At 32.8% G+C, this 16,184-nt stretch overlaps 2 protein-coding genes across 2 annotated transcripts; one reads left to right on the top strand and one right to left on the bottom strand.

Annotated features, from left to right (window-relative positions):
• Nucleotides 1–5,668: 5,668 nt before the first annotated feature.
• On the top strand, nucleotides 5,669–6,294 carry LOC132176930 (heavy metal-associated isoprenylated plant protein 45). Its single transcript, XM_059589090.1, has 3 exons — nucleotides 5,669–5,716; nucleotides 5,819–5,894; nucleotides 5,972–6,294. Exons 1-3 carry the CDS (start codon nucleotides 5,669–5,671, stop codon nucleotides 6,292–6,294), a joined length of 447 nt encoding a protein of 148 aa, XP_059445073.1.
• A 597-nt stretch (nucleotides 6,295–6,891) lies between these two features.
• LOC132177998 (cytochrome b5) lies at nucleotides 6,892–12,706 on the bottom strand. Its single transcript, XM_059590469.1, has 3 exons — nucleotides 12,450–12,706; nucleotides 7,411–7,477; nucleotides 6,892–7,290 (listed from the first exon to the last, which is right to left on the bottom strand). Exons 1-3 carry the CDS (start codon nucleotides 12,534–12,536, stop codon nucleotides 7,040–7,042), a joined length of 405 nt encoding a protein of 134 aa, XP_059446452.1. The 5' UTR covers nucleotides 12,537–12,706; the 3' UTR covers nucleotides 6,892–7,039.
• Nucleotides 12,707–16,184: the final 3,478 nt, after the last annotated feature.

Here is a 16,184-nt window from a genome sequence, read left to right as displayed (position 1 = left end):
TTTCCTATGTTTTTTCTTTTTCTTTTTTTCTTTTTTCAAAGTCAAACAAATGAAGAGTTCATCTTTTATTGTTGGAATTGGAGTAATGTTAAAAGGAGAATCCGTGTTCTTTTCGTGTCTTTCTGAAATTGATTTGGTTCTTACAATTATTATTGAATTTGTGATAAATTGCTATTAGATTTTGAACCAATTGTAATTTTAAAAGCCACATTCATTTTGAGATGACACAAAGAGAATATAAGTCTTCCTTTTAGCATTATTCGTTGGTTTTATCAACGAAGGGATAGGTTTAGAGGTTTTATATATTGTTAGATTTGGTGTAATAACCTAAACTCCGAACCCTCGATTTTTGTGTGGTTTAGAATTTTAGGGATGATAAAATAAGGTGTATATAGATAAATGTTTTAGAATAATGTTAGAAAATAATAAGGATTGTTAGACAATTTTATTTCAGAAAATTCTTGGGCTTTCTTAATATGGAAAGTTTCCATTTCAGGAAAAAAAAAATTGAGAAATGGGCCTTTAAAAATCCTATGGTTCTGGGAAAACTATTGTTGAAGCAGATGAGGAGATCACTTGTTCAGTACAACACAGAGCATATCTACAAAGGTTTTAGTAAGTATGCTTCACATTCTTCTAATGAAACTGATTTTCTGGATTTAACTGTCTCAAAGTGTTTTACCTTTAAATAATTCTTAAAAGGGTTTCACTTTATCAACAAAGATCATTGCGTTCATGTGTGATTGCTTATTAGTTAGTTATTATCTTTGCGGTGGTTTGATATTTGATGTTGCAGAGAGTTAATTTGATATTTATTGTACGTTGTACATCACTTCTTCGCCCCCTCTAGGTGAGTGCTCCTATATATATATGCTGCATCATCTCTTCTAATACTTTATGTTGACTTACTTGTGTTTTTTTTTGCTAAACTTCTTGGATTCTCTGTTGATTTTCTTAGAGTTATATTGTTTAATTAGTGGCTGATCGAGATGGATTTTGCTAGCTGAAAAAACTTGAATTTGTCTGCATTGATGGTTTACGTCTTTTCCATTTATTTATTTATTGAGAAAGAATACTATAATAACAATATTAAGAATATTTTTGTTTGTTGGTTTTGCGTTATGATTTGCCAATCATGGCCTTAAACTATTTGTTGCTCATATGTCAGCAATTAATTAAATTGATAGTCACGAAAAATCATTGTGTATAATAAGGATCGGGATCTCTTAAGAAATTGTACATTATGAAATTGTTAAATCCTTATCTTGCGTTATTTCTAACAGATTGAAACATGTCCAACATAATATAGTACAACACATGAAAGGGTAAGAGAAATATATTTGTAAGTTGTGCCCATAAAAAAAAATAAAAAATAAAAAGAAATAGTTAATTCTACCGGTGGTCCAATTAGAGTTATAATCAAGTACCAATTCCCTCACTCAACCCACAAGTGGTATTCCTGTGACGTCGAAACAAAAAAACTCAAGGGCACTTTTGTAATTTTGGCACACCCAAAACCTAAGAGCATTCTAATTAAGGGATTTCCAAAAGCAAAGCAACAAAAATATAGAGAAGCGGTCCGATATAAATCGCCGAAATGTTTGTCTGCATTTACTGAAACTCTGATTTTATTTATTTCTTCTAATTCTCTCTCACAAATTATCTAAATTTGTCTTGAATGTTTCATTCCCTTTTAGCCCTCAAATCTTTGTCGAACAACTCATCGACATTTCACACACAAATGAAGCCTGAAAACAAAAGGATAAAAGAGATCAAGTGAGAAAATATATATAGATAAACCAAAAAGAACACTTATATTTCAAAAGTACTTAAGTGATAAATGGCTATATAAAGATTCTTACCAACTAGATAAGGTTTTGATAGGTCTTTGTCAAGTTTGGATTAGAACACATGGTGCACGTACCCTCTCAACAAAAAGCAATAAAGCACAATGCTTGTTATGGTCAAAGTCAAATGTGACACATTTGGATTTGGATCATATTTTGTTACGATTTTAACAGTCTCATGTCAATTAAGTGCAATCTTAGTCGTATGTATATAAGTTCTTTAGCACTATCTCCTTATAAGTCGGTTTTCAAATGTGAGTTTTACCCAAAAATTTTGGACACGTTCCATTTGAACATGATGTTCTGGTTTTGAAATTTTCTCTAAATTTCAAGCCTAAATTCCAATTCCTAGGTGGTCTGACACCTTCGAATCTAACCATGCTAAATTCTAACACGACCGGGACACATCATTTATCAATATTTTATGTTACAATAACACTCTCATTCACAAGCTTTGTATTTAAGTTGTTAAGCTCAATTTACAATAATATGAATTCTATTGTATTTATAATAAATGGCAATCACTCTTTACTCTTCTTCTTCTAGTGTAAATGGAGCCACTAGTCTGCGATTACTTATAATGTGATTATATGAAAGTTGTTATATAAGAAATATTTGGTGAGTTTTTGCACGTGCCGAAAAAGATTTTTCAAACCATTTCCAGGGTTGCAAACGAACAGTAAAAAATAGTCTATTTTTCTAAAAAATGTTTTCAATTAAAAAAAAAATTCAATAAAAAAAAAAATTTTACGCTGAAACAAACAGATAAAAACGAAGTGATTGAATAATGTAGAAATTAGATATTAGTGCAAAACATCAGGAAAAATGTGATAACCATAATGCAAATGTTATTATGCTTTTAACTCTGAATTTGTTTGAATATTTTAAATCACCATCCCTTTTAATCTTTGTTGATTACATCCAATGGATTTATGATTATTTATAATAGTTTCCTCAATTTAAAAAGATTAAAAAGAAAAAGAAAAAGGAAGAGGATAATAAAAGAAATTCACGAACCATTGTGATACCTTTTATCAATATCAATGAATGAATAAATAAATAAATAAATAAACATCAGTATTAGCTAGTCGCAATTTAGAGGACAAACCTTAGCATGTTCACTCATTCAGCCACAAAGGTGGAAATTTCCTCTCTATTTCATATTCAACAGGAAAAATTAGTTTCCTCCAATATCTTACCATTTTTCTCATTTTACTGCTTTCAGATTTTGTAAACATCAAAGCATTATTATATAATATAACAGCATCTCGAGTCCTATTAATATCAATTCAGTCACACTTTGATGGTGCAATGAAACTCCATTTTCACTTAATTAGCATGTTAACATGCTTTTTGATAACATTTTGTATGACTGTCGCATAGTAATTATGACCCACATATCATGCAAATTATATGAAAGGAAGAAGTTAGAAAAGGAAAATTGAGAATGAAGAAATTATCAATGGTTGTTTATACAAAAACTTCATTGATATACTTACAAACTATGGACACTAAATTAAAGTAGGGGATCAAAAAAAAAATTACATCCCACACCAAACCATTTTAATGTCTGACTAAAAATGCCAAAATGGTGAACTTTTCTAAAATTATTTAATTTTCCCTTAAACTAAATAAAATAAATTATCTTTCAACTTCTCATTTAATTATTTTCTTCCCATGTTAGCAGTCATAGCCAATTAATGAAATGGATTAAAAAAAAGAAAGAAGAAAAACCAAGTCTGGTGATTTCATCTTTTGTATTAGCCAGTGAGCCTTGTGTTGTTGGATTGGGATCCTCGGCAATACCCATCAATTTTTTTTAAAATCCTGGCTATTCATTTTCATTCAACAGCCACCAATCCGCCACATGTCTCACTTAATATAAAATAATAAAATATTATTTAAAATTTAAAATAAAATAATTAAAAAAACATGAGGTGGTTTGGCCACCCCATTTTCCTCCTATGGGGTGGCCGAACCACCCCCTGGGGCCCTTGGGAGTGGCTTCGGCCACCCCCAACCGGTCTTTGGGCCTAGGGTCCCAGGGGGTGGCCGATCCACCCCCTGGGGCCATTGGGGTGGTCGGAGCCACCCCCACCCCGGCCTTTGGGGGTGGCGTTGGCCACCCCCTAGGCTGGGTTGGGCTGGCCGGCCATCCCATAGGGGGAAAATGGGGTGGCCGAACCACCCCATATTTTTTAATAATTTATTTATTTATTTTATATTAAGTGGGACACGTGGCGAATTTCTAGCTGTTGGATGAGAATGGATGGCCAGGATTTAAAAAAAAAATTGATGGGCAATTTTATGGGTATTGTCGGGGATCCCAATCCAGTGTTGTTAGCATATAAAATAATGATAAATGCTAGGGTCAATATTTTTTTTTCCATATTTGGTCTATCTCATCTTAGAAATCAACCATTAGATTTATAGATTTATGTGAACCACGTACACATAAGTCAATGGTAGACCCCACAAATCTAATAGTTGATCTATTAAAGTTATAGGAGAATATGAGCCAAATATGAGGAACTTATTGACCACTAGCATTTCTCTAGTAATTATTATGTTATAATATGCCGCGAAAATTAGGATTCATAATTACCTTTAGTTATTTATGCTCAAGTGAAACAAAGAAAGAGATATCTTCTGACTTTGCTTAATTTGATTGCCTTACACATGCTTTATTTATAAGTAGGTCAGGCCGGATTCTTCAATATTAATCAAAATTGTTTATTTCTCCTATCAAGGAATAAGAATCAAAATAAAATAAATTTTAATTTATTTGATTCCACAAATTATTCTTTATTTGGAATAAATTATTGAACACCTGTAATTGTGATTTAATTTAAATCACACTAAAAAATATATGACATGTAGGCCACACTTTATTGGGTAATTTCTTACTTAGCCTAACTTTAATTTAATACCAACTTTTATTACATGCCTATAGAGTATAGACTATCACATCAACTGAATTTAACTTAAATCTGGTGTTATTCATTATCAGATCAATGAATTTATTCGTCCAGAAAATTTTAAAATACAAAAACTTATAGTTTTTAACACCTGGACATTTAATCTAATGGTAAATTCAACAAACTATTACTATAATAGAAAATTATTTAGTACTATAACTTTTATTAATTACACTACGTACATTTAACCTGACTATATATATAGAGGTAAATTAATGTTTTTATCCTACGTGGATATTATTATTATTTTTTTAAAATGAGCGGTAAAAAATGAAAATAAAAATTTGGAGGAAAATAGCTGGGGTTTGAGATAATTAATGATTAGAGAATAGAAAGAAGCATATGCCATGTATGGGTGTGAAAGGTACAGATCAATTCCTTTAGCTTGCATGCCAGAGACCACGGCAACTTGTCTTTCCCAATAACATTCAAAGGTCCCTTTCCTCTTATATATTCCATCTCTTCCCACGTATTTGTCCTCAACTCAACTTGCAACAAAACACGAATAATAAATAAATTAACCTTCATTAATTAAGTTATAATATACTGATTTGGCAAAAACTATACATCATGTGTTGCCCATTGTTCCTAATTCTTGAAATAAATAGAACCATATATCTTGTATTATCCAGAAAAATACTTATCTATAATGAATGGAAAACGAGGAATTTAATTAGCCAAAAAGAAAAAGAATTAATCAAGTTGAGGTAGGATAGATTCCAATTGAAACCAATTTGAACATTTTGCATGCTCATAGAATGTTCTCATCCTTTTTATTAACAAAGTATATATATATATATAGAAGCATTATTAATTAGGTTGTGTGCAGCAGCGTCCAACATCATGTTTGGTTGGCGAGGTAGGGGGTCAGAATTATGTAATGCCATGTCTGTAAGTGCTCATGCTAGTGCTACCTCTCTAATTAGTAATTACATGCATGTCACTGCTGCCTTTTTTTTTTCTCTATTAATGGCTTTTTTCCATTTTTGACAGATTGTGGAGCTCTTGGTGCATATGGATTGTGAAGGCTGCGAAAAGAGAATTCGAAGAGCAATCTCCAAAATACATGGTATATGTATATGTATATATGAATTCATCATCTCAGCTGTATCCTAGGCCATTGATGAAAGCATATTATTAATGCAGGTGTTGATAGCTTGGAAATCGACATGGACAGGCAGAAGGTGACGGTGACGGGATACATTGAGCAGAGGAAGGTGCTGAAGGTGGTGAGAAGAACAGGGAGAAAGGCAGAGTATTGGCCATTCCCATACGACAGCGAATACTATCCGTACGCATCCCAGTACTTGGACGAATCCAACCACGCTTCTTCCTATAATTACTTCCGCCATGGCTTTAACGAAAATATACATGGATACTTTCCCGACCAAGTTTACTCCACCGTCTCCGATCAGACTGTTCATCTTTTCAGTGATGATAATGTTCATGCATATTGCACAATTATGTGATTCATTAATTATATACTTATACGAATTCATAGAATAAAAGTTGTCATCACTAGAGTAAATGTCTATAGACTATCACATAAACTAAATTTAACTTAAATCTGATGTTATTTATTATCAGATGGATGAATTTATTTGTCCAGCAAATCTACAAATACAAAAACTCATAATTTTGAACAATATAAATAGATAATTCTTCATGCCTGATCACATATACATTTAGAGTTTGTTTGAAATTTCGTTTGAGAAATAGTTTTCAAGTCAAAAAGCGTTTTTTTGGCAAAAGCTTTATTTTTAAACTTTTGTCAGAAATACGTTTTAACTATTTTTAAGCCATTTTGGCAAAAGCTTCTTCAAACGAACTTTTTGAATGCTAAACGCACTTTGAAGCTCCTTAAATGCAATTCCAAACATGCCCTTAATCTAATGGTAAGCTCAACAAACTATTACCGTAATAGAAAATTATTTAGTACTATAACTTCTATTAACTACACTGCATTTCACCTGACTATATATATATATATATATATATATATATAAAGATCAAATAAAAGTGGAATGCTTGGATATAGCTTGTATATGATAAAAGATATCCAGGGATGGGAGGACAAGCACAAGTTCCATTTACTGCTATATATCCAGTATCCAAGTTGCAACAACAGCATGAAAAAGAGAAGACAAATTGGTGTTCTTTAATTGCAAGGCAAACTAAGTACAAATTGTCAACACGATTAATCCAAAGCTTTTATTATGCTGATTTGGTGTAAAAGCGGATGCCAACAGCCAAACCCAAGATTGCTAGGGGAACGAGGAACTGGAGGAGCTTGATGATGAATTCAGATGTCTTGTCCTGATTGTAGTGAGGCTGCTTTGGAGGCTTGTATGTGCCCTTCTTTGGGATCGTTGAGGCATCAATTTCTCCAACATAGAACTCGCTCATCATTTCTCTGGCACTATCACTATGACCCACATCCTCAAAATCATCAGTTGCATCCTTCCCTACAAAAAATGTGCATGATGATGCCATGTAAATTTCTATAAATTATTCATATGATAAATATAACAAGCAATTAGAGAGTCTGTTTGATTAAAAAAAAAAGAGATCGGCTGAAGTTCTACCCGTTCCCGACAACAAAACCTCATCACCACCAGGATGGTCTTCCAAGAATTTGGTCACATCATACACCTATTACCAAGAGAGTAAGACATCAAAGATGAAGTAAATGAGATGGAAGTTGAGCTACTAAATTAAGGGGCAAATTTTCATCTGTTTTCCGATGGGAAGTTGGACAATATAGCCTGCAACGCCTGAAAGTCATACTTCCATGAATTTCTAAACAAGAGATTGAAAAATGCAAGACAGTTGTAAGCAGATTAAGGTTCTCTCTCATCTACAGCAACTTTGTTTCATATCGTAAGTTCGATCAGCACTTGGTTGAAGTTAATATAGTCAAGTAGGAAGCAAAATAGCCAAGATCTTTTGGTCTGCAAACATAGCTGAACAAAGGATCCAGGCAACTAGCGTATAACATAAATCACATAAATCAACTAAACACAGAACAAATAAATGACCAAATCTCTATTAGGTAGGCAGGTAATCATAACTTTTTTTTTATAACTAATAACCAGTCTTATTAAAAGCGTAAGGCGCCCCAAAATACACATGGAGTATACAAAAGGATCACCTAACTAGAAAAAGAAAAGCAAGCAAAGAAATCATTATAACTAATCGACAACGGGGACAAATGTGTTACAGTCCATAGATACAAAGTATGAAAACAAGAGGATAAAATGTCCTCCAATGACCTCTCTAAATCCTCAAAGCAACAATTGTTCATTTCCCACCATAAACACCAAAATAGACACATAGACATTAGACACCATCTTCCAGACCACCGCACTCCTCCGCCTCCCAGAAGACCACCAACATGCTAGCAAATCAACTACCCGTTTAGGCATCACCCAGGCCGTCCCAAAGCGACAAAAGATGGCATACCACAGAGCTAACATAACTCATCACCCAGGTAATCATAACTAACATAACTCATCTACATCTTCATACCACTCACGGTGTGTGCACATGTGGGTGTGTTTTGGTTCTCTTGACTAGAAACAGTAACTTAATGCTTGCTTTTGTGACTTTATTTTTTAACCATTCATTAGAACATTCTTTTAATAATAAGTGAATGCCTTTTTTAGTTGTTTTGGGCTGTCTTGGGTGATGCCTAGTAGAGTAGCTGACTTGTTTGCTTGTTGGTGGACTAATGGTCGCACTCAGAGTGCTGCTGTGTGGAAAATAGTGCCTTCTTGCCTCTTGCGGTGTCTTTGGAAGAAAAGAAATGACAAAAATTTTATGGACCATGATACGACGTTGGTGGAGCTTGAGTCCTTTGTCTTTTTCACTCTTTATACTTGGACAGCTGCGTTTGTAGCTCCTTGAGTGCTTAGTTTACATGATTTTCTTGTTCTTTTTTCTCCTTTTAGCTAGATGTTTATTATGTACTCCATGTGTACTTGAGTATTGGTTATATTTCGATTACTTATTAAAAGAAAAAATAAGAGATCACGTGGCCAAGCTGAATACCACTAACCCTTTTTACAATGATATTGGAAGGTGTTTTTCAACCATTTCATTGAATCTATCAGGAATGACAAAATTGAAGTTGGAATTATTCTATGTACAGATAATATAATTGAAATTATTTAGAAAAGTTGTAGTTTGAAGGTGTTGACACTAGAACTGATGTAGAAAATAGAAAAAGCAACACTTTTACAGCACTGTGAACAGAACCCAAATACTGTAGCACCATGAATAATGCTGCAATAACCGTAGCAGCATGAACAGTATACTTAACCATGAACAATGTTTTGATTGTATGCAATCATTTGTGAGCATGTCGAAAGATGAGTGGTTTAGAATTTTGAAGAATAGAATTTTAGGGGTTCAAAAATAGATCCAAATTCTGCTCTAATTTTGGCTGGAGTTTGGTGGAAGATTGCTAGAAAATTCTGAGGAGAATAGAAAAGAGAAAAAAATTGACATACCTAGCTATCACACCTAGAATTCCTCAGCATCACTCAAGAGCAATTGTTGCTCAACTTTATCATAAACACCTTCTTCCTTAAATAGAAACTGTAATCCACATTTATAGGCATCAAATGCCGAACCATACTAGATTTCGACTCCTAATAAAACTTAAGACTCCATGGGCTTTGACCACAAAGCCCAAATTAAACAACTAAGAAACCTACAACTACGATCCCAAAAACATAATTAAACTCATAATAAAACCTACTGGCCCAAAAGTACAACCCATGCCAAAAGAATAAAAAGTACAGAAATACCATTGACTCCTAAAATTAAACAAAAACCAAATTAAAAATAAACCACTCCTTGCTGCATGCAGCAGGGTCCCACATCATGCATCAGCTATGGTGCTTGAGAACACATGCTTGTAGAAGTTCAAAAGCAGATCATTCCCAATATAATCCATTTCTGACTGAAAAGAGAATGCAGTAGATGTCATGGAGACAATGGTAACAGAGAAAGAAGGGAGGCATGTACAAAAGCAGTCATGAAGCTTGGGCCACCAGCGTAATTCAAGAGATAATGTAGTTAACAGGAGTAAAGACAGAGAAAAATGGGCAAAACTCCTGTTACCACATTTCTAATTTGGTGAGCTTGAGCACTTAAGTTTCTACATGATAGACAACGTATACTATCGACAGTTTAGCTTGTAGTGTCATTTTAATTAAAATGCAATGCTCTAATATTAAGAACTTTACTCCTCTAGCAAAACAACCTTAATATAACAATGATTGTTCCTTAATTCTCCAACTAAACTAGTAAATTATAACCCCATAAAACCCAATTTCAATTTTTTTTCCCACTTAGTAAAGCTATAATATCTGTAAATGCCAGCCCCATACACTTTAGATATATGGCATATCTTTGATAAACCAAGATGCATCCCCAAGTTGCCTCCTCAAATCCCATGGTATTTGGCTCAAAACTAGACCAAAGGCCAAAAATCAAGATCGGTTAAAGTTATCCGATTTTCAAATTCAAAACCAAAAGAGGAAACATAGCTCAATGAACAAGGACAACCGAGACATTAATCACCACTATAATAGCGGTTTTAGCTAGATTTTGTACTTACATAGGCAAAACTATAGTTCTCTTGAGTCATGAGCTACGAAGAGAAGTAGCAGGGTTGACCAAAAGGGGATGCATATGACTAGCAAAACATTAATATCAAAACTTGACAGTATAAGCACAAATTCAACCAATCTCCTTATCCAAGAAAAGGTGCAGGCTACAAACTAAAGTATTTAACAGCTTCATTTGAGTATTAAACATGACCAAGGTCTGGCCACCAACATTACCCAGTTTACAAGATTATAGCTATCAACCTAAAAACCTTTAAAAAATTAACTCCTTGCTCATAAATGATGATTCTGCCACGGTATGCCCAAGGAACTTTAGAGCACAAATGGAACTTAGATATAGACGAATCACATGCGCCAACTCAACAGCAAATTAAGTACCTAAGAGTTATTAAAAAAAAAAAAGACCCCAAGCCCTAATGATTGATGAGGAGACAATTGGTATCATGACAGACAGTAACGGTGCTGAGAGAGAAAAATGATAGATTTAAGAGGACATTTAATGATACTTGCTGATAAAATGAAAATTCCAGTTGTCCTGCCGATCCCACTGACCTTTTTCCATATAAAAGATCTGGTCAAATCAAGCTACTTGATCCAGATATAAAAAGTACAAAATCGCAAAATGCTTCAGAAAACTACGGGATGGAGGAACTTGTGTGACTTACAATCAAGTCTCTATTGGTTTATGGGATTATCATAGATTCATCGGCCTGCATAGGTGGTTTTAACAATATGCCTATGCCATGTCAAAAAAGCCTATTTCTGGACTATAAATAGTTATCCAACTCATCTAGAACTTCAGGATGAAACCACACAGTAATTTCCATGGTTATATCAAACATCATTTTATGAGACCCATCGGGGAAGTGTGAAACTTGAAACCTCTAAACACCATCGCACCATTAAAAAGCAACAATGCTAGAACCAATTACCTTAATCAAGAGCAAGAATCAGAGGAAAAATATATTTCTCCAAAGCACATACCAAATGTAGTCCTTCAGTGATCTAATAGCCTTACAAAGTTACAACACAATCCACTCTACAATGCAATGATGTTAAGAATAAATAACTTTGCAATGCATCAATAACTATCCATTTACCATTTGATGCACACCGGATGGAGCACTTCGTGACTTTTCTTTGTATAAGTAAGGCACACCCGTTACATAGGAAGAGTACAAGAGAACCTAAGGTCAGGTCGGAATTACTTTGTGAAGATTTACATGATTGTGATATAAATAGAATGTCCCTGATATTAGGTCGACAAAATAAAAGCATATAACCTGAAGAGCATATAACAATAAAAGCACGTGTTTCTAACCTTTATACACCAGTTATCATTTAAGGTCCACAATATGTGCAAAAATATGAATTATTACACAATTGACTTCAAAACCCAAATTCTCCTGGCCTACTTCATAACAATCAACTCTAAAATGATCTATTTATCCAAAAAAAGGATCAAACCTCATTAAAAAAAAAAAAGTGTCTTATCACCGCCAATTGTTTAGAAATCAGCTTCAAACAAAATACGTATGGTAAAGACAGGAATAACAAATCAGATTCAGAATCCATAACAATAAAGCCCATCCTCGAAAATATATGCTTGGACGCAAACTAAAAAGCTCCAGAAGCTAGGAACCACGCACCCTACCCACAAAACAAACAACATCAAAGCACCAAACTGCCACAGACACACACACACAGAACCGCAGGTACAACATTACAAACTAACAACCCATGGAATTGACAAAAATGATAGCAATTGAAGATCACAGCTTTGGAAACAGAGCCAATCAGATCTGGAGATCGTACAGAGCAAATCAACACAACTATATAAAAAAGTTAACAATACCCATCTAAAAAAACCAAAAGATTGAACCAAAATTGCAAATTTGACAGTACCCATCAGTTCAAAACATGCAAAAACAACTTCGATTTCAAGATAAACAAAACCCTCCATTAACACATTAGGTAAAGTAGCTTACTTTGCCATTGATAATAAGCCAACAGTCCTCGCGCGTGTTGTGCTCAGAGACTTGAGACAAATTGAAGACTTTTGCATCACCACCCATTTGTTTTTCGCAATCCTTTGCTTTGGACTGAAGCTCGAGGAAGAGAGTGACGAGAAATCCAACGATCAATGCTTGAAAATCCGAGAGAGATGGGCTATAGCCTATATCGGTGGGCTTCCTACCTGGGAAACTGTGCAAAGTCAATAAATGAAAGACAATAAGGCACGGTGTGGCACAGTGCGTGGGGCAATTGATTATAATTGGTGGGAGGTTGGTGGGATAGCCAGATAGGTCCAGAATTGGTTGATGAACCGTTGAAACTTGAAAGCCTACCTACCTACCGTGCTGTTTCCTTCTTTTACACCAAATATAGGTTGTGATTGGGAATGAAAAAAAAAAAATGGGAAACTTCAATTTTAGTCTTGGACTTTCACGCGATGCGATAAATTTTTTAAACTTTTAAATCTTTTATTTTGGACATTTGAACTTTTAATTGCTCTCAATGTGGATCCCTTCATCCGATTTTAAATGTTACGTGACTTTTATACCCTGACTTTTGTATAAAATTTCAACTTTATCCTTAATTCAAAAAATGAAAATCAGAGATTTGGCATTTTTATCCGCTAAAATTGATGGAGGGGCCCACATTAAGAGCAATTGAAAGTTCAAGGGTCCAAATTGAAAAATTTAAAAGTTTAGAGGGGTTTGTCAAATCGCGTAAAAGTTCAGGAGTTAAAAAAAAAAAAAAATACTCAATTATTACTCTTGGTAGGTTGTTTGGTAAATAAGTTGTTGTCTCCTTTGTTACTATTCATTACCATTTTTTTAAAAAAATCAACATCAAAACATTCTAAATTTTTCACTTTTTATATTACATTATTCACTTTTTATTATTATTCAAATAAAAAATACTACAAAACAAAACATTTTCATTTTTTCATACCATTTTTTTACTTTTTATACCAAACATTCTTAATTTTTTTTCCTCATCAATCTACATCAACTAGAGTGTCTAAACCAACTCTTTTACCAAACACTCCCAAATCAACCACAACATTCTTATTTTTTACATCACATCAATTACTTTTTATTATTATTCAAATAAAAAAAATCATTATAAAACAAAGGTAGTGTTTGGCAAACAACATAGCTTTTTCATGGCACTGTGCACAATAAAAAAAAATTAAAAGAAAATAATGATCGGTATATAAAAGTGAAAAAGTGGTATTGAAAACTGAAAAAATTTTGTTTTGTAGTGATTTTTTTATTTGAATAGTAGTAAAAAGTAAATTATATGATATAACAAATGAATAATGTGATATAAAAGTGAGAATATTTTGATAATTTTTTTATGAATGAAATGAATAGACTAAATAATGTTTTGGAATGGGGTGTTGTTTAACAAACAACCCCAAATTTTTTTCACTTTTTCATACAAAACATTCTTACTTTTTTTCTCACATCAATCGAATCTGTTATAGTTTCAGTCTACTTCATTTTTCAAGTTTTTTGGCAAACACAACCTATATATAAATAAAAATTTCAAATTTATTTTTTAAACAAAATAAAAATTGGGTATTGTTTTTCCTTTGGCTCCATTTAAGAAATGATTGTGTAGTTAGTTTTTTATTTTATTTTAATAGTAATAAGAAGTGTTTGATGTGATATAAATTATAAAAAAAAAAATTAAAAATTAAAAAAAAATCTTAAATCGTTTATAAAGAAAAGTGAAAAGGTTTATGTTTTGTAGTTAATTTTTATTTGAATAATAAAAAAAAGTAAATTAATTTGATATAAAAAAATAAGAATGTTTTAAAGTTTAGGGTTAATTACTTTTTCAGTATCTAGGTTTTCACGTTTTTACCAATTTAGTAACTTTATTACCATTCCGTCAGCCAAACTAACGAATTGCCATGGGGATGGTTTCAGCCACCTCTTACAGCCGGTTTGGTGGTGGTCAAACCACCCTCATAACCTTTGGGGGTGGCTCGACCACCTCAAGGCCTTTGTGGGTGGTTTCTGCCACCCCTTTTTGGTCGAGGTGGTTTGGCCACCCTCAGATCGGTCGCAAGAGGTGGCTGAAACCACCTCCATGACAGTCCTTTAGTTCGGCTGACGAAGATACTAAACTGGTATTTATCCATAAGTCATGTATCATCAATGATACAAATTGAAACTTAGGTAAAAAATAAAAATAAAAAGTGAAAACCTAAGTACTCAAAATGTAATTAACCCTAAAGTTTATTTTTTTTTAAAAAAAAAAATGGATTTATTACTCAGCGGAATTTGTTCCTTGGAATAAAAAAATCAAAAGAGAAAGAGAAAGACATTTGTCCTCTTTTGCTTTAATGGCCCGCTCATATGTCAACCTTCTAGCCGGTCGTAGCCTCGTAGGTAAAGGAAGGAACAAAAGATTTTATCCATGTCAAATAAAATAAAGAGTATTTCAGAATTTAAAGCTGGTATTTAATTTAAAAATAATATGTCAATATTGATTCAATGTACACCCTCATTTTCTTACTCCAAATATATATATATATATATATCGTAAGTAATATTAATATCGACGAAATCTTTTAATGACATGAAATTGTGATTGAGATTTAGACCTTATATCTACTTTACATATCGATAATTAAAGAGAAATGCTATAGTTTTTTTTTGTTTTTATCTTGCGTGAATGTTATTTTTTAAAGTAAATACGAGGGACTGATGGGATAAATTTTTTTTTTTACCTTCTTATAAAAGAATATCCACGTAAGATCAAGAAAACACTAAGAATAACCATAACATTTCTCATAATTAAATAACTCATACATGTACACACACCTGTCTGTTCAATAATGCATATTACTAAACAAAACAAAGACAAAACCTATGTTAATATTTTTTTGGTCAAATTATTGGACATCAAACATCACTCTAAGTATATTTTTTCTACTTTATATTATTAAAATCGTATGCTAAGTCACTCTTGATCTACAATTTTTTCAATATGATCATTGTTAAACATTTTTTGGGTCCTTAATCTAGTGATTGTCCTCATCTCTATTTGTACGATTTGTCTTCTTCTCATCACTATTTATAGGTTTTGTTGAATATTTTTTCATGTCTTAATCCCAATTAACTTAAAATAATAAAGCTTTCAAAATCCTAAGTACCTATTTATAATTCTAATTGAGAACAATTATTTGTCTATGTTTGTTAAAAAAATTGTTATGCCTCTTGTTTTCTATTATTAAAACAAAAATATTAACAAATAACCTAATACACTCAAATCATAATAATTTTTCAAACAAAAAATACTATAAAAAATGCATTAACATGCATACCCTTACTTTTATCAACCAATTTATATGCATAAAAAGCCTAGCTTAACCATAACAATACCCCTTAAAAAAAATGTCCATCAAACCAAAACTCATACTTTTTAAGCTCGATGTACAACCTCTTCTCTTGAAGCACCTACAACATTGTTTGTGGTGACTCTCATGCTCCGCCCGACTCTTGAAGCATACTAGGATATCGTTAATGAGCTTTACTACAAACTTATCCAATTACTCTCAAAACACTATATTCGTCATATCTATAAAAAGGCCACTAGAGCATTAGCCAACCCGAATGGTATGACCAATTACTAATAGTGGCTGTGGTGGAGCATAAATGACTTCTTTTGAATGTCCTCACTCTTCATCTTTAGCTAATGAT

The sequence above is a fragment of the Corylus avellana genome, chromosome ca4 (genome assembly GCF_901000735.1).
Source record: "Corylus avellana chromosome ca4, CavTom2PMs-1.0".
NCBI classification, from domain to species: Eukaryota; Viridiplantae; Streptophyta; class Magnoliopsida; order Fagales; family Betulaceae; genus Corylus; species Corylus avellana.
The sequence above is the reverse complement of the archived record's forward strand: the minus strand, read 5'-3'. Positions and strand labels throughout refer to the sequence as shown.

Bases quoted from the DNA above. Each gene is read 5' to 3' on its own strand.
- LOC132176930 (XM_059589090.1), top strand. From the start codon at position 5,669: ATGTTTGGTTGGCGAGGTAGGGGGTCAGAATTATGTAATGCCATGTCT. The intron at 5,717-5,818 runs GTAAGTGCTCAT...CATTTTTGACAG, and splicing joins AATTATGTAATGCCATGTCT to ATTGTGGAGCTCTTGGTGCA. The intron at 5,895-5,971 runs GTATATGTATAT...TTATTAATGCAG, and splicing joins AGCAATCTCCAAAATACATG to GTGTTGATAGCTTGGAAATC.
- LOC132177998 (XM_059590469.1), bottom strand. From the start codon at position 12,536: ATGGGTGGTGATGCAAAAGTCTTCAATTTGTCTCAAGTCTCTGAGCAC. The intron at 7,478-12,449 runs GTAAGCTACTTT...TCTTGGTAATAG, and splicing joins GGCTTATTATCAATGGCAAA to GTGTATGATGTGACCAAATT. The intron at 7,291-7,410 runs GTAGAACTTCAG...CATTTTTTGTAG, and splicing joins GGTTTTGTTGTCGGGAACGG to GGAAGGATGCAACTGATGAT.